Source organism: Pleuronectes platessa, chromosome 13 (genome assembly GCF_947347685.1).
Source record: "Pleuronectes platessa chromosome 13, fPlePla1.1, whole genome shotgun sequence".
In the NCBI taxonomy this organism is placed as follows: domain Eukaryota; kingdom Metazoa; phylum Chordata; class Actinopteri; order Pleuronectiformes; family Pleuronectidae; genus Pleuronectes; species Pleuronectes platessa.
In genome coordinates, this window is record NC_070638.1 from 13,371,389 (window position 1) to 13,398,489 (window position 27,101).

The 27,101-nt window shown below is 41.5% G+C and overlaps 2 protein-coding genes across 2 annotated transcripts; both read right to left on the reverse strand.

The window, feature by feature from the left end:
- Nucleotides 1-440: 440 nt before the first annotated feature.
- On the reverse strand, nt 441-15,821 carry stk11 (serine/threonine kinase 11). Its single transcript, XM_053438597.1, has 11 exons — nt 15,621-15,821; nt 13,901-14,814; nt 8,251-8,334; nt 7,975-8,064; nt 7,572-7,704; nt 6,991-7,127; nt 6,317-6,444; nt 4,854-4,911; nt 4,508-4,701; nt 2,595-2,839; nt 441-1,222 (listed from the first exon to the last, which is right to left on the reverse strand). The coding sequence occupies exons 2-10, from the start codon at nt 14,182-14,184 to the stop codon at nt 2,631-2,633; spliced, it is 1,317 nt and encodes a 438-aa protein (XP_053294572.1). The 5' UTR covers nt 14,185-14,814; nt 15,621-15,821; the 3' UTR covers nt 441-1,222; nt 2,595-2,630.
- Nucleotides 15,822-17,025: 1,204 nt separating this feature from the next.
- Nucleotides 17,026-26,281, reverse strand: sugp1 (SURP and G patch domain containing 1). The gene is made up of 14 exons (XM_053438391.1): nt 26,145-26,281; nt 25,529-25,697; nt 25,229-25,335; nt 22,424-22,651; nt 22,143-22,266; nt 21,949-22,049; nt 20,870-20,993; nt 20,457-20,773; nt 20,170-20,276; nt 19,823-20,000; nt 19,590-19,696; nt 18,569-18,714; nt 17,758-17,887; nt 17,026-17,527 (listed from the first exon to the last, which is right to left on the reverse strand). Exons 1-14 carry the CDS (start codon nt 26,161-26,163, stop codon nt 17,501-17,503), a joined length of 1,884 nt encoding a protein of 627 aa, XP_053294366.1. The 5' UTR covers nt 26,164-26,281; the 3' UTR covers nt 17,026-17,500.
- Nucleotides 26,282-27,101: the final 820 nt, after the last annotated feature.

The window sequence follows — 27,101 nt, forward strand, 5'->3', positions numbered from 1 at the left end:
AGTGTGTCATCACATACTGACATTGATGAAATGTTCTGCAGCCTGTTAACACGGGGCGTCTCCTCATCCTCGACACGCCGCTCCCTGCTTGTGCGTCGTCAAGCGGAGAAACTCTCTGTGGACCTGGCTGACGTGGGAAGCACTTGCTCTCTCCCTCCCTCGGAGTTGTGACTCACCTGATAGATCTCTGCTCTATTCCCAGCGAGGAGCTGATGATAGCACTGGCTGCGTAAGACGGGGGCCGAGCTGCCGCTGATGTGATGGGCAAAACAAAGAGCATCGCTGGGAAACAGGCGACTGGGCGATAGTGACGACACACCTCCTGCAGCACCTGCTCATGATGCTCTCGGCTCTGACAACAAGCCGGTCGCAGGCATCAGAGAGACGGATGTAGAGTGTGTGTGTTTGTAAAGGACACGTAAATAATAATAAACAGGACATAAACCACTGAGTTGTATTGAATAACGAAAATATTCTCAAGTTAAACAGGAAGGATCATTCAACAAAACGGCCTGTTTGGGACATATTTTATATAAATAATAATTAAAAAATATTCATTGGAAAAAAGGAGGGAAAAAAAGGAAAAAACTAAATGGAAATCAAAAATCCCCCAACAGGTCAGCAGTGGATCTCAAGGCTTCAGTCTATCCACAAACCAAGCACTTTCCCTTTCGTCCAGCTCTGTACAGCATGCAGTTTTTAGGTTGGTAGTAGTAGAGTACTATCATAATTATTCTCAACACAGATTTAAATATAGAATTATTCATAACTTTTGTTTTTTTGTCTCTTTAATTTTTACACATCACAATGTGTCTTAAAAACTGCCATTAGGGTTCTGTAAAAACAAAGGTAGTCAAAGAAACAGAAGGTGGGGTGTTGGGGTGGGGTACAGGGGGGGGTGGTGTTTGTATTTGCCGGTGCAACACTTGGCTCTTCAAAAGAGGATGATGAGATGGAGAGAAGGGGGTAACAGGTGGATGACAGGAGCTGAAAGGAGCCAAAATATGGGACAAAAAAAAACAAAACTATTTCCACAGCCAGTGCCTCAGTCTCAGAGCAAAAAGAACATTTCATGCTGTCCTCCTCTTCCTCCTCCTGTCACTCATACCGCATCTTCAAAAGACTCTGCAGAACAGCAGTCCGAGGAGGTACGGGGACATAACGTCAGCAGGTGTCTCTCCCGGCTGTGAGGTTACCAGACACAGGACGGGGACAGGTAAACCTGAGAGGAACAGAGACACAGTATTAACAGATTATTTTTAGTTTATTTAACGGTCCTTGCGTTCCAAGTCGACATTTCTTATAAAACCTGCACACTGACTATGATGAGTTTTCTTATTCCACTTGATCTGAAAACTCGCAGTAGGAGATAAGTGGAGTTGGGCAGTGAGGATGATTTTGTGGTAATCTCACTTCTGTAAAGAAGAAAGATAAACTATTGGGTTCAACCAATACTGACAGCCAAACCGGAAAAAGCTGAATTTCATCTTCTGATCAAGGAGCAGCTAATTATCCTGATCTCTTCCAAGTCCATTTCAGGAAGTCAGTGGTGCAGTTTGATGCTTTACTGGCAACACTGGGACAGCACATAAGAAAGAAGACGACAAATTCCCCTGATTCAATGTATCCTGATCAGCTCAGGCACGAACAAGGTGGGAAACAGGGAAATCTCCATAAAATATGTGAACTCAAAAGCCAGATATGCTTATTTTTCTTGTCTGGCTCCGAGTCCTCAAACAACTTCCTGGAAACGCCTTTGACTGATGCAAAAAATTCAGCAAATCGAAAATGTTCAGAAAACTTTAATGACAGACAGAAGTTTTCGGAGTTGGTGTGTAAACCTCACGACCCACCGTTGGGTCTAATTTATTTTTAAACGCGTCACAATTTAGGACAAAATTTACAGACTTGGTGGACAAAGACCTGAGCTGGTGTCGTTACCCCACAGAGACTCATCCACAGTGTGAGAGAGACAAACACCCCACAGCTCACTTCATCTCAACCAGGGTGAGTCATCGCCTGAACAAATTAATACACAGCATCTCCTCTGCACTGCAGCCATGACAAATTGCCGTGAGTGGTTTGTATGTGCGAGATTGAAAGAGCACACAGTGGGTGGTGACGGGAAAGAGAGGAGGACAACCTGTTAAATTGGTGTGTACACTTGCAGCATAAATTGACCCCCACTGCTGCACCTGAATGAGGTCCAACGATGAACTCGCAGAGGGATGTAACAGAGAAAAAACCCTCGCTGCAAACAGAAAAGTGACGCTCCGAGACCGGAACAGTCCAGATCTAGCTTTTATGACTGCGCCTGTGTGTGTGTAGCGGTGGTGAGTCAGAGCCCTGCTTGGTGAATATCAACACAGTTTCTCTCTCCTGCATGATTTGCTCTTCCGCTGCTTCTCCTCCTGCTGCTGCCTGATACTCATCTCTACGTCTGTGACTGTTCTAACGCAGTGTCATTTCATCCCTGAAATTCTTTCCATCTGAATCTGCTGCACCTGTTCTGTTTGCAGTATATCTTCATCTGTCCCCTCAGTTAGTGCATGAAAAAGTGTCACATGCACCAGTTTTTCCCAGTCTGCACTCACCAGGTGGGCTGTTGCTGAGGGAGGATGGGAAGGAGGTCATTGCTGTTTGCAGGTGGAGAGCTTGCGGATCTTGCTGGCTGTGGAGACTCCTTTGCGTGAGGGGTTGGATGACGAAGAGGAGCGGCGTTCGGCTTTACCCTTGCTGTTCAGGGAACCCCCCTCGGTCCCGTTCACACAAACTGGCTTAGCTACAGCTGGACTGTGATCCGCGCTCCCCTGATCCCGATATTCCTCGGTCACTTGTCCTAAAAGAGACACACACATATCAGAGCCAAGACAAAGTCATCACACTTCCACACAATTGCTGACACAGGAGCTGCTTTATTGATCGTATGTGATGTTAAGGCATGAGCGTGCACTAGGTCAGTGATAACGTGTGGAAACCGCCACAGACCTGCTGCTGTAAAGCTATTTCTTTCAGAAAGGACCTTTGAAAAGCTAATTTGTCAGCAGCAGCAGCAAAATGTCAGGTTTGATCAAAAATGAGATATACTGTGTGCTAACCTACAACAACAGGAAATCTGGTGAGTGGAAAATAAGCCCTAACATTTCAATTGAAGTGCAGTTCTGCGTGTGCTGATGTGGAGAATATTACATTGTGAGATGTAGTTACAGCTAAAAAGAAACACAAAGTGTTGTTTCATGTACCACATCAGCAGATTGGTTCATTGAGAAGAAGCATCCTGTGAGCGACAGTGCTCAGCATGTGTAGGAGTGAGCACTGGAAACCCATTCATGCTCCCACACCAAAACCATTTCAACAGAGCTACTTTTAGAACCGCTTCAATCACTTTCTGCGGCTACATTTGGTTTTTATGTGGGGCACCACTTCTAGAGACCCAACACTGAGTACTGCATTTATTATTGCCGGCTGTTGCCTGGCAACAGATAAAGGATGTGAATTCTGGGGGGAAAAGATAGAAGAGGTGGGGAAGACATGAAATCAAACATAGGGATTCTGTCATTATCTACTTATCCTGAAGTCACTCAACACTGTTAACGTCCACTTCTAGAAAGATTTCAGGAAGAAACTATTAAAGAAAAGATGGAGTTTGTTCGCTTGAAATGTCGTAAGGGACAAAATGTCTGTGTCAGACCTCTCCTACTTTAATAAGGTGAAGAAGTGGGAGTATCAGTTTTTGTACTGGGGAAAAAATGCAACCAACAGAACTTGTACAGAAACAAACACAGCAGCTCGTAATTGCAAACTGCTGAATTATGCAGGACATTATAAAAAACATATTTAATGGCAACATTAGATGTTTTGAGATTTTTGATGATTAAGAATCAAAGGGTTTTTCAATCATCCCAAAAAACAACTTTGTTGCTAACAGAATGAAACTGCAGTAGAGGAAGCAGCGAAGAAGCTGAACCAGTCATGTTGCTGCTTTTCAATATATCTTAACCTTATACATTGATTTTACACCAAAATATGCAGGTGTACGCAGGTTTCTTAAACCTCTATTGCCTCGTTTTTTACCCTGGCGAGTCGAGTCATGTTCGATGTCACAAATGACCAAAAATCAGAGAAGCTTTCTCAGCTCGCTGTCAGTGTACAATCTTACAAGATACGAAGATAATAAAAAAATCAATGCTGCACGTTGTTCCAAAGATGTACAAAACAATATGAACAGAAAATGCTCATGGCTATTTAGGTGCCAGCCCCTTGGAAGTTCAAAGAAGCATCAAGACTGCCAGGGCCTATAAAAACCTGTTTCCAATGCAGAATCATTTGACCTAAGAGTGAATGCTGATTGTTAATGACTACTGTTTTTCTCAAAGTGACAGAGAAAGAATAGAGGACTAACCAAGACGACAAAAAAAAAAACATTTACTCAAATTCTGCCCAATGTCTTAAAAAGTAAACAAAGCCAACACGTATAACTGTAAGAAAGGCATGAGCTCACACTGACCTGGCACTGTGAAGTCCTGAGTGTATATGATCTCGTCCTCTCCGTCGTAGAGGTCGTCATCGTCCTCCTCGGTGTAGCCGTGCAGATCCTCCAGGTAGGGCACCACTGTCATACTCCGCCAAGGGTCCCTGCTCTCTGCGCTGGCAGGGATGGGCACGGGGAGCTCAGACGGAGGGTGTTTCTTACGCACCCAGCTGACAGGGACAGAGGGGTTGGGCAGATCGATCTTTGAGTATTTTTCCTAGACACTTATTTGAAGTCAGGTACATGTGGGTAGAAGCAGGATACAGCATATGTCATCCATCATGGGATAAATGAAAAAAGGTTTATGTGCTGAATCACTCACTTGTGTTGCCTAATGTTCTGTATGGAAAACCTTTTCTCAGGGTCATACTCGAGCATCCCTGAAACATAAAATAAAATACAGACATACGTCACACACACATCATAAAAGGTCCATTTAATTACAACCACCCAGAACAGCCTCTCCACTCACACCTCTCTCTCTTCAGTTTTTTTTTTTTACACAAACCAGTGGTGATGAGGGGGACGGCTCACAGCCGAGAGTTCCATTAATTAATGTGAGTAATAGTTTAATTCATCTCCGTGTGTCGAGGTGTCCTGCGGAGCTTAACGAGTCAATGAGGTACAGTAGAAAAACATCAAAACGAGCAAGAGAACAGCTGTAACAATGCAATGAGGATTTTGTTCCTCTATTATCATGATGTGGGCCGATTCTGTGGGTACAGCAGCGTGTTGGCGTGATAAGGCAGCGGTGATGCAGTGCCTATCCAGACCTAATAATGTAATCGCCTCCCAGTAGGCAGAGCAGGGCAGCGTGCAGAGTGCTGATAGTAGTGCTGCGCCTGCTGAAGGACACCTTTTGTGGCACTGGGCTTATTTTAGACCATGTAATTATGGAGGGACTGTCTCTCAGGTGCTGCGTCATCACATCCACAGACGTCACACGCTCACACAGAGCGGGAGGGGGGGGGGGGGGGAGTAGATGGAGGACGGATGAATTACAGCAGGTTTTTCTTTTCATGTTTTAACAATGATTAACCGTCATGTGGACATTATTTAAAAAAACTCCATTTGATTCCAAGTTATTTCAAATGTAGAAGGTAAATCTCCTGAATTAAGGTGAAGTGTGTGTGCGCTGGGTTCAGTTCCATAAAAGGACATAGTGTGCAGAGCGGGCTTTAACTGCCCTTTATTAACAGGGTGTCTTTGTTGGTACAAACATAATCTTCCTTGGGATCTTTTTGGATTTTACAGGCAGTCGGTTTGCAGCCACGGAGCCGATTATGTTCCACTGTAAAAAAGGACTCCTGAATCTTTGTGTTTTGTAGTCTTAACGAGTGCAGAAGCGCTGCACCAATCCGCTCCAGAGAAGCAATGCCTCACTATGATGTGTTTAGTATTCAGCTGCTGGCCAAAGATCAATGGAAACTACGTCAGCAGCTGGAGGGATTTCTACAGTTTGGAGGAAGCCTTCGCGGCTGAGAAGACTCTCAATGTCACGGCACCACCTACTGGACACATGCAGAAAAGATCAGAGAGAAACTAGCAGGGACCTGTGATTGGCTCTCACTGGCTACCAGACTGATTCCAACTCAAGTTTCTTCATCAAATATTCTGTAAATTATATTTTGATGAGACACAAAAATAGCAAGAGCCAATATTTTAGCTTTTTTAAATGCTTGACACAGTCTGAGCTGTACTCAGGAGATTGTAACAATGGTACCAACACCTCAACCGTGAAGTTCTATTTCTCCTGAAAAAGATGTAGCAGTGAACAACACCAACCTTGCAGCAGGTCTGACAGGAGCGGTCCACACTCCTCAGGAATAGTGAAGTCTCCTTTTCCAATGTTCTCAAATAGCTTATAGATGTTGTCCCCCTCAAATGGATACAGACTCGTTGTAATGTTGTATCTGAATGGAAAGAAGCAGGTGTCAACAAACTGGTCCAGATCAGACACACCTTTAGTGGCCGCCATAATTACTTGCAAATATCAAAACATCTATATATGAACTGAGATATACTTTTCAGATTATCTTTGACTTTTCTTTAAAATCTAATCGCAGAACCCACAAACAGGACCAGTTCTTGAAGATCTTCAGTTTATCTTTCATTTAGTGTCGCTCTTAATTTCCTACACTATAGTAAGGTATAAAGGTAATGTATCTATACACTAAGATGTGACAAGTACATGGATGACAGTAATATGTGAGGTGTTTGCTTTTGTGTCTTTGAGAAGTACAATGAATTTCTATCAGCGTAGACAATAGCAGATCTTGGTGATCAACGATAGAGTGATTATCAACAACCCAATAATATGAGTATTGAATTCATATTACATTTAATTTGCTCTGTTATAGTTTCACATATCTTCCTCCTCTGCTTATAACCGACACTTAAAATGTAATGAAAGATAAAGCATTCCACGACTTGTGAGAACTTTATCAGTGACAACTCACAGTGTTACACCAGCAGACCAAATGTCTACTTTAAACCCTGAAAAGGTGTCCAGTCCGTTGGCGATCTCTGGAGGCTGGAAGGCCGGAGAGCCCTGACTAGTGCGACATGTATCATCCTCTGCAAATGGGTGAAGGGCCTGAAAAATACGGTGCATATGATAAGGATGAGTTTCAGTCTACGTTTCTCGAAATCAACCTCACCAAATCTTTGTCATGAAATAACTGGACAATGGGCGAGCGAATTTTACACTCATCCACTGCTGCCAATGGATAGAAACACTGATACTCAATCTACACATTAATGTCAATTCTATATGAGTTGGCATTTATTTCAAGCATCATTAACCAACATAGAAAAATTGATAATTTCCATGTAGTTAAACTCAAAAGCACACCTTTTGCTTTTGTGTATTCGAGCTGCCTTTGTCTACACAAATATGAGTTTGTTTTATAAAACCACGATTAATTTCTCAGGATGCGTGTAAAGTAATTAAAAATATAAGTTTTATTTCCCTAAGATCTGGTAGTTATGACAAAATTGAATGATAAGCAAACACCATTATAATGCAGCCTGAGCTCACCTCTGCTACTCCCAGGTCGGAGATTTTAAGCGCCCCGTCTGTGGTCAGCAGCAGATTCCCTGGTTTAATGTCTTTGTGAACTATTCCCTGGCTGTGCAAATATTCAAGACCATCTAAAAGTTGGCAAAAGTACCTGTGAGGAGAGAAAAACAAAAGGAACGGGTTTTATATTGCAGGATGAAAAGAAACAATCAGCATGTCAAGCCTGTGGTCAAATTCATCATATGTATCTTCTGCTTCACTGGCTTTCTAGCAGCAACCAGACATTCACACAATTTATGGTCATTTATTTTAACAGTCGAGGCTCTGCAGTCTAGTATCTAAACATAGGCTTGGAGCAAAGGCTGCAGAGGCTGAGACTAAATATAGCAGAGAGAGCGAAGAGAAAAAGAGAGAGACTTACCCGTGAGCTTGAAATACTGGAAACCTTTTCTCTGGGACGCTGTCCAGCATTTCTTGCATCCCACACACGCAATACTCCATCACCATATACGTGAGTCAGGAGTCAAGGGGGATTTGCCAAACCCAACAGACACATCCTTTAATAAAGTGAGTTCATTCTAAAGCTGGTCGCTAACAAATAGAAATATTTAGCTATAAATAACACACATTTGCTGTCTGAAATCATTAATCATCAAAAATAGAACATATGCACATTCGTTAAGCAGCATGAGGATATATTTTCTGCTTCTCTTCATTGTAGAGGACATCCACCAACTGGATCACATTCTTGTGTTGGAGTCTTCTCAGCAGCTGAATCTCCCTATAAATGGATAAAGCACAAAATACATGGAGAACATTAAGTAAGCAAATAGACATGAGAAATCTGGCATAATTTAATATGGCCTTTGTAGGGTGAAGGCTGAATGTCAAACATAGGTGCACGAGCACTAATATGGCACTGCTAGCGTGAGAAGTGTCTTACTGCTTCATTATTGATATTTCTAATAATGTTGCGTGTCTTAAACTATGACATTTTGAGCGGGCTGTTTGCTTGGCCTGTGACAAAGCTGGTTGTCGCATTCTATCTGAAACTGCAAAAGTCAAGTACTTGAGTGGCAGCGAGTAAAGACCTGCTGCAGGACTCAGTCCACAGAACCCCAAAGCTGCAACACCACTGCTGCACAAAGATCATCATCTACTGAGGTAGCATGTCATAAATATTGTGACTTTGTCAGTATAGCCCAACTCCAAGACAGGCTAGTGAACAAGTACTGCAGCAGTCAATTACACTCATTATCAGGACCGATACCCTGACAGTTCACTTAGCTACCCAAGGAGGAGAAGTTCAAATCAGCAGCGTGGCAAAGGCCCCAGGAGACTCAACATTCATCAGGGAGCTGTGAGAGGGCACATTAATGAATTGGGAAGTGGATGGGAAGAGCATAAAGAACAAACCAGAATCTTAGCCAGGCAAAATACCCACATCCACACAGGGGAAATACTGCAAGTTTGAGTTAGCATGAGGAAATATTACAGTTTGTCTCAATTCTGGCTTGTTTATAGTTTTGCATAATTCTGCCAGTAAAGTCTAAATTAGGTAGCCTAACATTTTTAAAGGGACTGTAAACGTTTCAGTGGAGAAGAAACAGCTAAATGTTCCCCTGTATTAAATGTACACTATGGAACTATGGCCATCAGGGGTCTCTGAATTCCCAATGAAAATCTGTCTGATGTGACCCAGGCCCATATCATGTTCCCAGATGGGATGATGCAAGTTTTATTCATGTTACGCAGCAAACAGCAAAGAAAACTCAGGATCGATTACAAGTGACCAATAGAAGCCATGGAAGGTAAAAAAAGAGCTGACTGTCAAAAGTATGTTTTTCCTTTGTCATACGATGCAATTATAAAGGCGACCAGAATGAAATGACCACTAACCTTGAATAAAAGAGATTTTAGGGGAAACATTTTCGATAGTATAAGTATGAAAGTCACCAAAGTGTATAACATATATGTTTGAAACAAAACCCACTGAAGTATGATCCTGAGAACTGTGCCGCTCCAAGCCTGAATACAGTTTTACTCATGTTAAGTTATGTCTTGATTGGAAGATCATAAAATTGAAATGCTCCACTGAATTAATTTCCCTCCCCCATGTTGTCATAGTTAGCAGCAGCACCGCTGCCGCTATATCTGACATCACGACTCACAGCAGACTTGTCTCTAACAATAAAACACAATCTATTCTTGTCCCATGAACATTTATAGAATTGCAGGTGATACAAATCTTGATTCCTGCATGAACCATTGTCCCTTACGTCTGCATGTGATTTAATCTATCAGGCAATAGCAAGTCAAACCTATAAAAAGGAGGGGGTCTGAGTCAAAAATAAATTCAATTCTTGTAGCCCCTGAAGTGCTGAGGTATCATCCATTTCTTTTTTATACTTCAGCAGAATCTCTCTCTCTCTCTCAGTCCCATATCACCCTGCAGTTTACGAGCTGTGTCAATACTTCTCCTTAAACACAACCTTCCTACTGACCCACACACGCACAAAAATATAGTACGGGCACATTTCAAACTATAAATCTAGGATATTCAGCTGAGAGCAGATGACACGTCTAAGATGAAGCAAACCGGCCTGCCTCTGCATCACTGCTTGTATTAATAAACTTAGCACTAAACAGAGGAGGCGCGGCCACTGAAGGCACAGTGACTGCTGCAGTCCTTCTGCAGTCCGAGTTCAAGAGTTTACAGATGGATGTTTTGTGTTCAAGGCCCACAGACTGCAGGGCTCAGAGGATTTCAACAGTGATACGGCAACAACAACTGATCTGCATCTACACTCTGCTGGCTCACAGCCTGGGTCAGGTGTGTGTGTGTGTGTGTTTACCCATGTGCGCTCCTGTCATTGCAAACAAGGGCACGGCTTTCTTGGGGTGTTGCCGTAGTTACAGGAGTGGCATTACTCGATCAAACAATGCCCGTATGAGCATGTCCCGTCCCCACAGCAACCCTGTAAAAGCAGGAAGTGTTGGGCGGACAGGAATGCTGAACAGAGGCTGAATGGGAAGGCTGGGTGCTACTATGGCATCCACACAGGCAGGCTTTTGCAGGCTGGAGGATCCAGCTTCCTCAGAATAGAAAACATGCGGGCTCCACCGAGCGAGACGCAAAAAGAAAAATGAGGCAGCACAGGAAACATGGGGAAACCACTTTCATACATAAATGAACACTGCTTCGGTCTTATAAACAAAGTGATACAACCATGTAGTCTACAGCCACTGCTTTGTACTAGAAGGATAAAAATGCAAACCACCCTGTCACCCAGGGGGAAATAGAAGTCTTTCATGGCACGAGATATACTAGTGTTAACTTCTGGAAGATACAAAAAAGGTATTACAGGTCTTTGCAGCTTTGGTCATATAGACAGGGTAGTTTTTTTTAACCTTCTTCGACGACTGCAACGATGTCAAGTCTTACAAGGTGACTGGGAATCAGCATCCATTTTAAAGTTCTGTCAGGGTTTCAGGGTTGGAATAAGGTTCTAACTTGGGTTTAGCAGTTCTGTGATATTATTGTGTGTAGCATTCACTTTATGTGTAGGTTGTTGTCTTGCTGAAGAAAATACCCTCTACCTTCACTACCTTAACCAGACGATGTTTTCATCCGGGGCAGCTGTTATTTCATGTTCAGTGTTGACCAGCTCACGCGTGGAACCCTTCAGCACCAATCACAGTAGTGGCCTTCTGACAAGAACGATTTACCAAGGTCCTTACTGAGACAAAGCATCTCAGACTGTTTTGAGTTCTTCACCCTTTCATAACATCATAGCAGATATACTTGAAATATCTGGAGATGTGGGTGTATGTATCCAAGACTGCACTTCGGTTACAATCCCCTCTCGTCAACAACAGACTCCCCAATTATTAGTTTCAAAAAAGGATTTGTATTTCTTGCTATGAAGCTATAACAGAAATTTAACCCGAATGGCCTATAGCACAGTGCTACCTCATCCAAGCCCTAACAATCATACCAGTCTCTCTAGCTCTTCTGATAGATCAGTAAAAGGAAAAAGCAATTAGACTGATAATCTGCACCAAACTGTAGAAAACCAAGAGCTGAACACCATAAATGTCTGATGGTTTAAATCAAGACCACAAAGCTTCAATACGATTTAACAGGTTGTTCACTGGAGAATGCTATGTCACTCCAGGTCCCCAAGTTTGGTGCAAAATTGCTTTAAACAAACGTGATCTCGGCAGCTGAATTAATACATTATGTCCTGCCTCTGCATGCTGCACCACCTCTCACCTGAGTCCTGGGGAGAAGTTATTGCTGTTGTGTACGCGTGTGAGCAGAGACTCTCCCGCTGCGTTGTGCATGTGTTAAAGGTAAACTGCGGACCAAGTTTGTACTCAATTCTCCGGAGATCCTCAACTGGACATGACCGAAAATGGCTCGGACATTGCTCAGATGTTTACCCTTACTCTTTCACACCCTGTCTACACAGAATGTGTTTCAGCCAAAGTTTTCAGTTGCTGATTTCAATGACTGTACACACTTTCCTATTTATTAGTTAAATATTTTACACACAGCTTCATTTTTGTATTCAAGTTCATATATTACACCATTTTTCACACAGACACGCCTGGGTGTGACAGCTGCTGACATGATGCTTTAAGTCGACACTTACTGTGAAATTGATGCAAGAAAATGGTATTTAACAAAAAGTTGTCAAGTTAAAAATCGTTTTGGTGAATGTATATAGGCTTATTTTTCTAATCTAATCTGACAAATATATTATCACGATTAGGCCTGAACTTTGCCGACCTCCTCTCTTTGGGGGTGTTCTTGCTTTCTCCAGCTGTCACCCTGATGTCAAGTATCAAGTGAGAAATTTAAAAAAGCAAGCTCATGTTTGATGTAATCAATTTAACTTAAACTGTTATATACATTTATTAATATATATATTGAGACAGACTTCATTTAGGTTAGCCTGGATATGTGTTAATATGAGGTACTGGAATCCCAACCAAGCCGTTAGTCAGCTGTCTCTGCAGGCTTTTAATTGTTCTTCTGCTGCCGTTTTAACTGCGGCCTCTATAACACGCCATCTTGCAGCTCTTCTTTCCCTCTGTGTGAACTCATTTTGATGGTTCTCTAAAGCTTCTTCTATAATTAACACAGCCCCGAAGCTAAAGGCAGGAGTTATATTTAATAAACTGCTGTGTGATTAAAACTTCTGCTACAAATCCGGAAACGTGACATGTGGGAAAAATTTGAATACATAGAATTCCCAGCAAAATTACACAGGCATTAAACACAGTAGGGGGAGAGACGGGGGAATAGACAGACAAATGGAGAACCGACCAACAACTTAAGGTCCCACACTGCTGATAGAAATGACATATTACAGCTTTATTATGAATTCTAACTTTAATTTAAATATGTAATTATAGAGAGGGTTGGTGTATTACTAAGAATACAGTTAAGTATAAAAGGTTCAGTCTCTTTACTAGAATTTACCAGAATATTTATGGAGAGGGAGATTATTAATAAAGTACAAAATGTACAAATTATGGATTTTAGAAGATTATCTCAGTTTTGTTACAAACTGACTACATTTGTGTACAGTGTAAAAAAGTTACAATAACCAGTGTTATTGAGAGAACTTAGAATTCAGTGTTTCTCTTACTCCCTCATCTCAACTGATTTGGCCTCCATTGATTGAAGTTCCTATTTTGATGCAGTGATGTTGAAGCCTATTTAGAGTGTGACGTGTGTAGTTGCCCATCACTAGTGGGTGTGGTTACAGGTGCAACACAAAAACACATCCAACCAAACTTAATTATGATTGGGATCAGAACTGAAACTGACATAAAACCTTTTATCACAAGAGATGACACAAGAAATAACTCAAATTATACTAAACTATGTGTGTGATGAGTTTGGCTTATTTTGCTTAATGAGAAAAAGATTTCATCTAAGATATCATGGCACACTTTTCCTTAACACAGAAACCTACATGTGCCAGAGTAAGAAAAAGGAAAAGATCTTATCAATTAGTGTGATCATCAATAATGATGGTAAAGAGTTGGTGAAGTCAAGAATTGGTCAAGGTTTCAAAAGGGATTGATGTTAAATAAGAGAATGGCCAAGATATGAAGGGCTGTTTTCTTGTGACACGGTCTTAACAAAATCCCAATTACCTGGAAAAAGATTAATTCGACTTTCAGTGGGCAGATTCAAATGAATTAACTCAGAAGGATTAAACATTACAGTAAGGACCGAGCTGATGTGGCTCAGGATAACTGACCACCTCTAGGAAATAAGTCACTGGTGGTGTTATGATATATGAATAAGGAAAAAATATATAACTTACTTTTTCACATTGGCTTCTCCATTAGGAATCCTCCTCAGCTTCTTCTTCTTCAGTATCTTTACAGCTCTGCGACAAAGTGTCTCTGAGTCCAGCATCTCCTTCACTTTGCCATAAGATCCCTCCCCTAGCAGATCCCCCATCAAGTACTTTCCTATCAGCTTGGCCCTCTTCCTACGTGGCTGGTAGATCACCTCTGTCGAGTCAATGCGGTGAATGAAGGTATCCATTTCCATCAGTTCATTTTCATTTAAATAGTCAAGATGATGCAGCTCCCCGCTACTCATGACTGACAGTCGACAGCCACAGCTTACACCAACTGTGCAAAAAAAGGTTTGCCAATAGCTATGACTGATGCTGGAGAGTAATCCACCGGTAACCTTTCCGTTCTGAGCAGAGTTTCTCAATTCCACAAGATGCAATACTGAGGAATTATATAATACTGAACGTCTGTGGGTTGAGGGAGGAGGTGGGGGATCAATCCCAATTTGTAAACATTAGGGCCGGGAGGTGCAGGTAAAGATGAACAACCGGTTGGGTCCTGTGCCGAGTTAGTGGTTTATACTTTGCATTAGCTACTACATCAAGTGCTGTTGAGACAACAATGTGATTCTAATATGTTTTTCTTCTCTGCTCCAGACGCCTCAATATGAATTTAATACCTTCTAGCCCTGCCTCAAGGCCACGCAGCGCAGCATTTCTGTGGAAGCTTCATGCTGCATAGAATAGTTCTCCTCAGGACACATGTGTGTGCAAAACTGGACTGGATCCAAGCACGGATCTACAGCCAAACGCATGCAGACGGAACAGTCCGATCCCTGGTATCAGCCCGGCTCCTGGAGGGCGACTGAGCCATCCACCGTGTCCACCTGTCCTCAGGTGTCCTCCATCCCACCACGGTTCCTTCAGCCTGGGGCCTGAAAACAAAGGGACATTTAAACATGAATGAAAGACACACATGGGCTTAGCTCGCCTCTGAGCTAACTTAGCCCTCTTTAGGTAAACAATCTGTCATGACATCAACATTGACCGGTTAACCTTACTGGATTTCCTCTCTGATAGGAAATCCCATATAAGACAACGAGGTGTTGCAGCTTATCTACGTGGACATTAAATACACATTTACATTTAACCACAGCAGTGCGTGAGTTAAGATTCGCCAATATGTTGTTTTGAAGAAATAATAATTTTAAGCGTTAATCGTTAGCTAGCTGACAAGCTAACATAGCTTGTCTACTTGAATGAATAGGCTCAGAAACATAAACTACCGCTTTACGGCTCCTGGGTAGGAACCCCCTCAGTGAGCCCTGCAGCTTTTAAAATGGACGTCGGTGTTAAAACAGCGAAAGCTTATTAAATGTAGATGGGGACTGCATGTGGACGGATGAGGGAGGATAACCCAAACGGCGTCACACAACTGTAGCTAACCGTGGATGCAGCGCTAGCTAGCCAACTTTACCTCAGATTAGCGTGAGCAAACTTCACCTCAGCGGCGGAGACCAGACGGACATTCTGCTCCGGCTGTGCCGCATTAGGGCTCAACCTGCAGCAACACATCTATCGGCTCAAGCCTCCAAACCGACCACCGACACCAGAGAATCGTGCAAATTCAGCTAATGCCAGTTTAGCTAAGCGGAGTTGCGCTGGCTAGCCAGTCGCACAGATTCCATGTAAATGGCTAGCTAGCTAGTTAACCCAACTAACCCCTTGCACCGGGTCTCACCTAGATCCGCATGAATGTCGTTTTTCCGCTGCAGGTTCGAATCCCTGTCTTGGTGCCGGTCCGCTGAGGAGTGGGTGTTTCTCTGAGGTTCTGACGGGATAACAGCGGAATTCTCTTACTCTTCGTGTTACTCTCACCGCTCAGGTTGTCGCCATCTTGTTTACCTCCCCCCCAACAGGCACTGACAGCCCATACGTTACTGCGTCAAATCAAAGTTTGTCCTCCTCTGTCCACAGCGAATGGACAAGCACTCTGTCAACAATGGACTCGTGGTTTTTCACTCATTCTAATTTAATGGAGTCACCTGATAATATTTCGAAGATCTTTAAAAAGACGTTTCCCTTAAAATAAATAGATGTGAATATTATTAATAATCAGCACTATAATGATATTATTTGAACTTTTCACACATTTCATCTCTTGCTTTACCTCAAGTTCACTGAAACAAGTCATTATGTAATCAATTTACAGAAATATCCAAGGGAACTAAAGACATTTTAATACCAGGTTAATAACTACTTATAATTTTCAAACAAAATAAAGCATTCCCTTGTCCCAGCTTCTCAAATGTTAAGCTTTATACCTTTCTTCATGCTGTTAAATACTTAATTGATATATTTATATTTCTGCTTAAACTCCACATAAACAAACCACGACATCCGTTGGTGCTTCTCACATTTTTCACTATTTGCCTACATTATATGGACCAAAGGATAAATAGATAGAGAACTTCAGCATGCCACCAAACAAGTGGCGTCTTGGTTTACCAGCGACTGAGGCTGAAGTCGCCTCTCGACTGATGCTGCCGCCAACACCAGAGAGGCTCCTGCTTAGTTAGGATTTTGGAGTTATATTTATCCCATGTAAATTACCCTGGGGAATGGCAAAGCGAAGGTCTGATTTCACTGATCTGTCACCCTCCTCACCGCTGGCGGCTTGAGCCAGGTCAGCTCTGCTCAGCGACCAGAGACACACACAAATGAACACATGGCGGCATATCGTCAACAGCATCGGAGGAATATCTTCCCTTCATTTAGTTGGGTAACAAACCGAAGGAAGGATGTAATATGAGTCAGGAAAGAACCCATTACATTTCGGTGTGGATAAGGATCCGAGGGTGGATCAAGGATTTTTTACTTTAACATTGCTAGATGATAACGTCTTTTTATGTTTTCACCAATTTCCCAGAGAATATTGTATCAATCAAGATGAAAAAAAAAAGATATGTATATTTAGGGGACTAATATATGTGAGTACATGAAAGTTAGTGCAGCTTGACTTAATTTAAGGGGACTGTTGTCTTTGGTAGAGTTATGTGCTCTTCTGAGAGCTATCTAGTTTCCCAATGAACAAGTGAGTGCAGTTGGTTTGCGGCATGCGATAAAACAGATCTTTCACCACACAATTCAGCAAATGGCCATTTTTAATTGTGAACAGTGCAGCATAAAATAAAATGTATAGCACAGTAATGAAAATGACCTAATGCTATTATACATAGATAAGTTTGTATACTAATACAGGACTGTGTTGTTTAGTTGGAATGCAAGATCAAGTGAAGCTTTGAAAGAGAACATGGTGGCACAAAAGAATGAAATCATCACGGAAGTGATCGAAACTACTTCTTAAATATTTAAAGCTGTTACAGTTTTTGATTGAAATGTGAGAAGACATGTTAACTATTTTAAAGAAAACATTTTTTTTTTTAAAACCAAAATAAACCTCCCATGTGAGGGATCTATCAATTTACTATTCTCATTACCCTCACACACTTCGACATTTCTTCTGTGCAAAGGTTTCCATTTTGTAAAGTATTGTGAGTAAAGGTTGTTGCAACTGAAGAAACAAACAAGAACAAGCATGAACAAGAACAGTCCTCTACATCAGTAATAAGGTCTCCGTGGGTTATTCTGCAAAAGAAAAAAGAATGAAACACTTGATTAATGTCACAGAGTTTTGCAAAGGACACTTTATAATTGGATCCGAAGGACAAAAAATTCGAAAAAAACTATAATTGTCAAATTTCTATCAAACAACGATCATTTTTTTTTTTACACCATTACACCTTTTCTAACATCATCTGTAATGTCACAATAAACTGGTGCAAATTCACAGCAAACAGAAAACAATAAGACAATACCAGTGGGTTTGGCCTGAAACGGTATGCAAGCATCATCCTCTTTCTATACGCATCATATTCATCGTCATTTTTCCCGAGCTCAGCCGGACGGTCGACTCCGAAACCTGCTCCGTTCATAGCTGTAGTTCCCCTGGAGTGGGACAGAGAGATACGAAAGATTAGCTTCCACCTTCTAGTCCGTCGGGTTATTTAACAGCTATCAAAACATTATTGTGCTAGTGTCAGTCTATCTCGATAAAGCCAGTCATGACATGGTACAGCCTAAAAAACACAGGACAAATAATAAAATGGATAATGGCTGGCTCCATTTAGCTGCTTCAGTTTATGGGTCCTCAGTCTCTTTTTGTTAGGGAAGGTCCCTCGCTGAGTGAAATGATCCAGAAGTATCTGAGAGGCAGCAGTATGCAGAATACCACAGAAGCTGTTCAACTTTTATAGAGCAACGTTTTCCTGGAGGCAGTGAGATTTATTATTATGAACCTACTGCAGCAGGACCTTGTCATGCTGGCTGAGTATATGGACATTTTGCAAGTATAGGAAATTCCATAGCATCAGCATGATCAGATGACAAGCATATTTTTAAAGTCAAAACGAAAACTGCTGTTATTAGAACTATGTGGTGCATGATATTGATGCATTCTCAGTTTCATGGATTTTCTACTCACAAAGGATGACCTCTAAAATAAATTCAAATGAAGGAGTTTTGAACCATAACATTAAAACATTTGTATGCATTTGTGTTGATCATGTGAGGAAATACAAATATAATCCAACATGGGGAACAGTAATAAGAATGAGGGTGGATACTCACTTGTTGACAGGAGCCTTGATTCCTTGTCCGTCACTGCCGAGGCCATCACCTTCCTTCCAGCCCATCTTCATGAGCATTCGGAAACCAAGGTTCTCCACCGTCAACTTAAACTCTTTATATTCTGAGTAGTCGGGGTCACGGCCCTCCTGCAAATCAAGAGGAGTAAAGCTGCATTCACGCCACACAAACACTAAAGACTTGCATAATTTCACAGTGTTCATAATCATTTAAACTTTCAAGGACATTCGCTTAAATACAACTAGATATTTTTCCTTGTGTGTAGAAGGGGTTGGTTTTCAAAGCTAATTTTATAGTAAAAAATGTTCCTGCTCTTTTCGAAAAGAATAGACAGTCTAGTTAGTATTAGTTTAACAATTACATCCTGGGTCTTATGTGGGTGCTGTATTTTTAATAACCTTCCCATGACTCTAGCCATGAACTCACGAAAAGAAAATATCTGTTTACATATTGTGCTGTTCTTCAACTTTAAAAGGGAAAAGTGTGGTTTTCTACAATGGTGCCAAATTGAGTTGAACAGAGCATCAGATAAACAAGTGGCAATTACAGTCTCCTCCTGGGAATCGCTGAGGAGGAGCTAAAGGAATTTTCTGGAACAAGGGACGTCTGGGTTTCTCAGCTGACTGCTGCCAGTTTCCCTGACCTGGATAAGCAGCTCCAAAATAGAGGCATGGATGGATGATTAAATCCTGTTGATACAAATTTCAAACCAACCCCCGTCCTACTTAATGGTAGACTGCCGCCACATATGTTTTAAAAAATATATAAAAGCTTTTTGGTAAAGCTTTAGGTTTCAAATGTTTCTTTTCCATAGTTGCAGACCTAGTGAAATTACCTAAAACTACTGTACATAATAATTTAAAAAAGACCACTGGGATGGCCCACAAAATGTCCTCCTTTCAATCAAAACCTTTGCTTGCCAATGGACAGAGGCGACCTCAGCAGTTGAAACACATTTCTTCCTTATTACCGTGAGAACAAGTGATTTCAGAGGAAAACTGACCTTGAGTGCCTTGAAGGTCTCCATGAACTTCTCCAGCTCTTCAGGAGGCAGGAAGTCCCCGATAAAGTGTTTCCCTTTACCCATATCTGTCAGTGACTCTGCCCACTCTGGAAAAGAACACACAAGGATTTGTTTAATGCAAGTGTCAAGCTAATCAACTTAAAAAATGTTATCAGGTATCACAAGTGTTACTGCTAATTGTAATATCTCTCCATGTTGAAGGTGAATCTTACCACGCGTCTTCTCCATTTCCATCTGTCGGAGACGATGTTCCCAGGTCCCTGCCTGCATGTCCACTTCTTCATCACTGTCATATTCATGTTGGTGTTCCCTTATGGCCTTCTCCCACATCACCTGCATGTCTGCCATCGCACGCTTATGCTTCATGATCAGCTCATACATCTCTTGCATCTGAGTGTGTGAGAATACATCGTAATATGAATAAAAGATACTGGGAAGTAATCCAGACATTGAAGTGTGGCTGGTCAGAGTCATTAAAGTGAAAGAGAGAAAAGGTTGGTAGAATCATAGTTAGTTGAAGCATCATGGAATAAAATAATATCAGCTTGCATTTTCCTACATCTTGTTGTTCTATGAGTTGTTTTTTCTGGTCCTCAGATAGTTCTGTCACTCCAACCAGACCAAGAGGCTTCCCCTTCTTATAACCAAGACCCCTGAGCTCCTGAGCTGGAAACAAAAAAACAAAAGTACATGTTCATAAAATATTTACTGTCACAGATGGTAATGGAACAGAAAGCTCAACTTCCTATTTATTTCCACAGTGTTACTTGGCGTCTTTTCGTAAAAATGTATATAAAGTAGCATGTGCATATTTGTAAAAAATATCTACAACCCAACTTCACGTACCAGAGAGACAGGGTAAGGCTGGGTCTGGAACATGAATCTCCTGAGGAATAATGATGGGAGGCATGGGAAAATCAACTTTGTCATCTTCAGACCCCCATCTGCTCTTCCTCTTCCGTTTGACGGGTGGGGTGTCTGACCCCTGAATGTGTGGGTTCATCAGCGGCGAGGGGATCCCTGGTGACGGAACAGTCGGTCGCCCAACATCTGTCGTTGACTCCCCTGAAGGAGGTAAAGGGCTCTTGGAAGTTGCAGCCTGATACTTCTGTAGTTTGTCTTTGTAGTAGTGGAAGGCTGGACTTTGGTGATCATATAAAAAGCTTTAAGAAGGACAGCAGACATTGTGTGAGGTGAAAAACTCCCATTCAAATGTAGCAGGACACGATTAGGAAATAGTCATATACACAGTAACTGACCTGAAGGTGGGGTTGTTTCGGTTGCGCTCTGCAGCAATGGCTTCCACATCGGGGCCACCCTCCGCCACAAATCTGGCCAGCTTCTCAGCCACTTGCTGGGTTTCCGCGTCCACTGGGGGGGAGACTTTAAGAAGCCTATCAGTACTGGGACTCAATTCACACTCTACTACTGTATCGTACTCAACTGGCCCTCATACACCACCAGTCTAGAGCCAATAGGGGATAAGAAGAGGAAGGAGGAGCAAGGGGACAGGGGTGGTGAATGGGGGACTGTATGGATGTGAGGATTTTACTGTAGTAAATGAACAAATAAAGCCCAGAGAGGCTCCACCACATACAATATGGCTATACTGAGCATGTAGTACTCTGCAGATCTCCCTTAAATCGAATTTGAATGTCGAGGTTACGAAAACACTTGCAGCAGGATAGTAGAGGCAATTTAGATTTTTTCTCTTGTTTTTATACATTTGAATAGGTCACCATTTATCAATAACCCACAAAAACTTATTATGTTAATAAACAAGCATGTAAACAGAATGCAAAATCTATCGATGGCAGACAAATAATCACGTTCATATTTGTATATCGTTCGATCAGTCGATATAAAAATTATTGCGACAGGCCTACTCAGTGCTTGTTCTGATTGTTCTTATGAAAAAATGTCAGCTTAGCAGCTGCGGTCATTGTTCCGTAACACAGGCACTGTAAAATACATGGAGTGGAAACACTGTTTACTATATACATATACTGTGCTATAGAGAATTGAGGAGTGTCAGGTTGCTCCTGTCTAGGTCACCTTGACTGGACTATAATAACTCATTAAAGTAATATATCTGTGAGAGAAGGGTTTGGAATTAAGTTCACAGACTTGAACATGAATGTATACAAATTAAATAAATGTTTTTAGAATAATTATTAGAAAAGTAATCATCATAATGTCTACCGATAACATTGTACGATCATACTGTGTGAACTGGAAACTTTACTGACGATATTCTGTCCATTCCTAATGAAATTAAATTTTTTATTTCTGAGAGGAATGGTGAGAGAGAATCAGAGGGTAACAGAAGGTAACTTACCATTATCCAACGAATTTTCAGTTCTTATTGAATCCTTCCTCAATTCGGCAACTCTTTTTTTGTAGTAGAGATACTCCAAAGTGCTTCTATCATACAAAAATCTGAAAGGCAATTATAGCAGTTAAAAACGGACTCGTAAAACTACAGTATGAGTGAAACAAATCCAGATATGGTACAATATCTATCAAACTTACGAGAAAACCGGATTGTCTTTATAATCCTCCTTGGCCTTCCTCTCCAGTTCAGATCCCCCCTCTGCCACGAACGAGGCCATCTTGTCGATAATGAGTCTGGTGTCTGAATCCTCTGGGGGAGAGACTTTAAGCAGGCTATGAGTATATTTGCTGTAAGGGCACCTATGACAAAATGCCAGTCACAAGGCAACTGTACCACTGGAGTATGCAGAAGGTGCAATGAAAAGTCTGAGCCGCCGAGTTTTCCGGAAACAGTCTAAAAAACATAGGCCTTGAATTACCTCTCATCCCTAAGAATTTGGAGTAATCATCATCTTCTTCGTCGTCTTCATCATCTGGAGAGCAAAACACACTCGACCTCTGGCTGAGAACGGGAAGAGAACTCTTCTTGGACTGCGAGTAGTTCTTGAACTGACTTAGCATGCTACTGACTCCAAGGCCAGGCCGCTTGCCAACAAGAATGCTCTTTTTTTCCGAGGTTGAGGGAGATTTGGAATCAGTGGTGGAACCTTGAAAGAGTAAAGAGGACACATATAAATCCAGCAGTAGGCTTTACCTGCAAGCAAAATGCTATTATTATTTCTGCTACTATTGATAAGACATCTTTCTCAATCAGAACATTTAGAGGATGATCAACCCAAGTAAGATAAGGCATGTCCATGGCCCTGTGGTGGTATTCTAAGCTGCTTTGCTTAGGCGAGGATGCTCTTGTAAAGACCCTCTGTTGTTTAAAATCTGCTAAACAATGGTCCACTCATCAGTAAGAAAGTGTTCAGGAGTCCTTTGATGTATTATGCAGAAATATTTATTGAAGCTTCGTCAAGGAGAAATTCAGAGTTCACCATTACAACAACTGTGCATGATATCCTCTCATCTTCTGAGGTATGATCTCTTGTGGTCACACTTTAAAGCCCTAAAAATCATTTATTCTATTGGTTTAGACTAGCTATCTCCTAAACAAGGAAATTAATTTTCTAGTTCCGGAGACAGTAATACCTGACTATTCAGTGTCATATCTGTGGTGTCTAGGGAGTGAAGTAGCACTGTCCTTTGACCTTGGCCATGGCTCCTGCACTTCCCCACACGCAACAGATACAGTGCCTTGCATAAGTATTCACCCCCCTTGGACTTTTTCCCATTATGTACTGTTACTAACTGGAATTCAAATAGACTTAAATAAACTTTTTCCCGTTTGATCAACAAAACATGCATAGTACTTTGGAGGTGCAAAATAAATTTTATTGTGACACAAACAATAATGAGAACAAAAAAGTTGACATCTGTTGGGTGCATAAGTATTCAGCCCCTGTGTCAATACTTGGTAGAACCCACTTTCGCTGCAATTACAGCTGCAAGTCTTTTGGGGTATGTCTCTACCAGCTTTGCACATCTAGAGATGGAAAGGTTTGTCCATTCTTCTTGGCAAAAAAGATGAAGCTCAGTCAGATTGGATGGAGACCGTCTGTGAACTGCAATCTTCAAGTCTTGCCATAGATTCTCTATTGGATTGAGGTCTGGGCTTTGACTGGGCCATTTTAAGACATTAACATTCTTTAATCCAAACCATTCCTTTGTAGCTCTGGCTGTATGTTTAGGGTCATTGTCCTGCTGGAAGATGAACGTCCGCCCCAGTCTCAAGTCTTTTGCAGACTGCATCAGATTTTCTTCAAGGATTTCCCTGTATTTGGCTCCATCCATCTTTCCCTCTATTCTGACCAGTTTCCCTGTACCTGCTGAAGAGAAGTATCCCCACAGCATGATGCTACCACCACCATGTTTCACTGTTGGGATGGTGTGCTCAGGGTGATGGGCAGTGTTGGGTTTTCGCCACACATAGCGTTTTGCATTGAGGCCAAAAAGTTCAATTTTGGTCTCATCTGACCAGAGCACCTTCTTCCACATGTTTGCTGTGTCTCCCACATGGCTTCTGGCAAACTCCAAACGGGATTTTTTATGGATCCCTTTCAACAATGGCTTTCTTCTTGCCACTCTTCCATAAAGGCCAGATTTGTGGAGTAGACGACTAATAGTTGTCCTGTGGACAGATTCTCCCACCTCAGCTGTGGATCTCTGCAACTCCTCCAGAGTAACCATGGGCCTCCTGGTTGCTTCTCTGATTAATTTTCTCCTTGTCCGACTCTTCAGTTTGGGTGGACGGCCTCCTCTTGGTAGGTTTGCGGTTGTGCCATATTCTTTCCATTTTCTTATGATGGATTTTATGGTGCTCAGAGAGATGTTCAAAGCTCTGGATATTTTTTTATAACCTAACCCTGCTTCATATTTCTCCACAACTTTATCCCTGACCTGTTTGGTGAGCTCCTTGGTCTTCATGATGCTGTTTGTTCAGTAATGATCTCCAACAAACTCTGAGTCCGTCACAGAACAGGTGTATTTATACTGAGATTAAATTACAGACAGGTGGACCCTATTTACTAATTATGTGACTTGCAAATGTGACTTGTGAATGCAATTGGTCGCACCAGATCTTTGTTAGGGGTTTCACAGTAAAGGGGGTGAATACATATGCACTCAACCCTTTTCAGATTTTTATTTGTAAATAATTGTGAAATCCATGTAATATTTCCCCCCACTTCTGAATGATGCACTATTTTGTGTTGGTCCATTACATAAACTCACGATGAAATAAATTTTAATCTGTGGTTATACCATGACAAAATGTAGAAAAGTCCAAAGGGGGTGAATACTTATGCAAGGCACTGTAGCTGCACTACGTCTCAAGGAGAGGAGACAGTGTCTCTGTATATTCCAAAAGAACCTCTACCAAACACTTTACAGCTGAAAGGGACCTCCTGGTGTCTGAGGAACTCAGACAACAGTAAAAAAATAAGTTCTAGTCTGACAAAAGTGGGAGGGGTCAAACTATTTTCTTTGACGTGATAGCTAATTACATTTAAGGCATAAATGCAAACCAGATCAGAACCACGCCCAAAGCAGTTTGTGCATACAAATGACTATTGATATTTACAAGCCCATGAATATTGCAGCAGGGGCCCTTAGACTTTGTGGCACAAATAAGCATAATGACCATTTATAAAACAGCTTAAATAAAATAATGTGATACTTACTGGTCCCATTGTTTGGTTTGTCCTTCTGCATCTTCATGAACTGTTGCAAGAAGCTTCCATCATTCATAAACTTGTTTGAAGAGGGTCCTTGTAAACTGGGAGCAATACTGGGATCAGAAATAAAAGAATATTCAGGCCAATATTAATGGAAAACAATACAAATGCCAAAGATGCATCATGCGTTACAACCCTATAATTACAAACCCATCTGGCAGTACCTCCCATGTTATTATTGAAGAACAACGTAAATCCTAATGATCTAATTCTAACATATTCACAGGCTCATGGGTGTGTTCTTACCTTGGAGGCAGGGGCTTGCTAGTGGTTTGCACGTTTATTTTAGCTTGTTCTGCCATTCTGGCCTCGATCTCTTTCTTCTTCTGAGCTATAAGCTTCTCTTGACGGAGAATGTTCATGCTCATCTTGCTTTTCTGAGGCTGGACAGTCTTGGACTTCCAGCCTCCTCGGCCTGAACAAATATGAAAGGGAAAATACAGGAAATTATTTAAAAATATTGCAATGCAATTTGAATTATATCCGGAAGGTATATATGTATAGTAGAATATAATGTAATAACTTTGCAATATTGTAAGACATTACTGACTAGAATATGAAAGCGAATCTAAACAACACAGTAAACTAATTTTAAAAGCTATTAACAACAGTCATGTGATCACATGCTGATATAACAGGACGCAGATATCAGGGAGGATGGGTATTTTTTGAAAAAGTAAATATAACGCAAACTGTCTTTAGTAAGTACAGTCTAGCTAACACAACAGCTAACGTTAGCTAACGCTGTTTGCTTGTTACGCCGACCAATGGCTACATAAGGTAGTTGACGTTTAAGGCGTGTTTACTGAGGGCAGCTGTATTTCTTAGGCCATATCGTTTCTCTCTAACTGTATATGTTTACCTGCATCACCAGACTCCATGACCGTGGCAGAATGAAGAATGTACTTCGAAACCAACGCTCACAGACCGAGAATGCTAACGATTAGCTCACTAAGAGGCTGGCAACGCTAACAATAGCACAGACAACACTTCCGGTCCTAGTATGTCCAGAATAAAAGCATCATATCTACAAGTCTGTAGGATTTCCAAGATACTTATTTTCCTCAGCATTAATATGGGAAGGACCATGATGTGTATTGATTGAATAGATTGGTAATAATTTATATCGGTTTTTCGAGTTGCGTTCAAAACACATAGTCACACATTGACCATACAAATACACATTACACATCACACGAAAAAAGACTGTGGTACAGACTGTAAAATATATTAGGCTTGGACACCAATATAAAAGGAAAGTACTAAAGATAGATGGATAGATAATGACTAAGATTAATCTAAATGATCATTATTTTGTAGGTGATCATTCCATCTTGTGGGATGGGAGGATCTCTATCTGATTGATTGGATAGAATAGTTCCTTTTTCTTTTCGTTACTTTTTAATGTGATACTTTTTGTTTGGATGGAAATGTTCAACCGGAACTCAGTCTTTTCGTGTAACTACTGCACGTTTCCGTTTCCAGCGCGTCTGCTTCCCTTCCGCACCGCTGCTGAGAGACAGCCAGCTCAAGTCGTGGCAGCGGCAGCTTGTACGTTTCTTTGTCATATGTGTACCGATGCTGCTTAAAAGCTGTACCATGGAGGTATTCACCATCACTGCGGTCAAGCCAGCCGACACAGAAATTCTTCTGCGCGCATATACTGACATTTATGGTAAACGCATCCTAAGTGTTTTTTCAAAATAAACTGTTGACATGGAGCATATACAAAATGCATAATTGAAAATTAAATGGATTGGATTATATTCACAAGAAGTATATATCGTCTCACGTGTCATTTTATGAATAGCATTTTGAC

Bases quoted from the DNA above. Each gene is read 5' to 3' on its own strand.
- stk11 (XM_053438597.1), bottom strand. From the start codon at position 14,184: ATGAGTAGCGGGGAGCTGCATCATCTTGACTATTTAAATGAAAATGAA. The intron at 4,912-6,316 runs GTTGGTGTTGTT...TTTATGTTTCAG, and splicing joins CCTGTCAGACCTGCTGCAAG to GGATGCTCGAGTATGACCCT. The intron at 2,840-4,507 runs GTCAGTGTGAGC...TGTCTCTTTTAG, and splicing joins TCAGGACTTCACAGTGCCAG to GACAAGTGACCGAGGAATAT.
- sugp1 (XM_053438391.1), bottom strand. The intron at 22,267-22,423 runs GTAATTCAAGGC...GCCTGCTTAAAG, and splicing joins CAAATTCTTAGGGATGAGAG to TCTCTCCCCCAGAGGATTCA. The intron at 17,888-18,568 runs GTGAGTATCCAC...GTCCCACTCCAG, and splicing joins ATCAAGGCTCCTGTCAACAA to GGGAACTACAGCTATGAACG.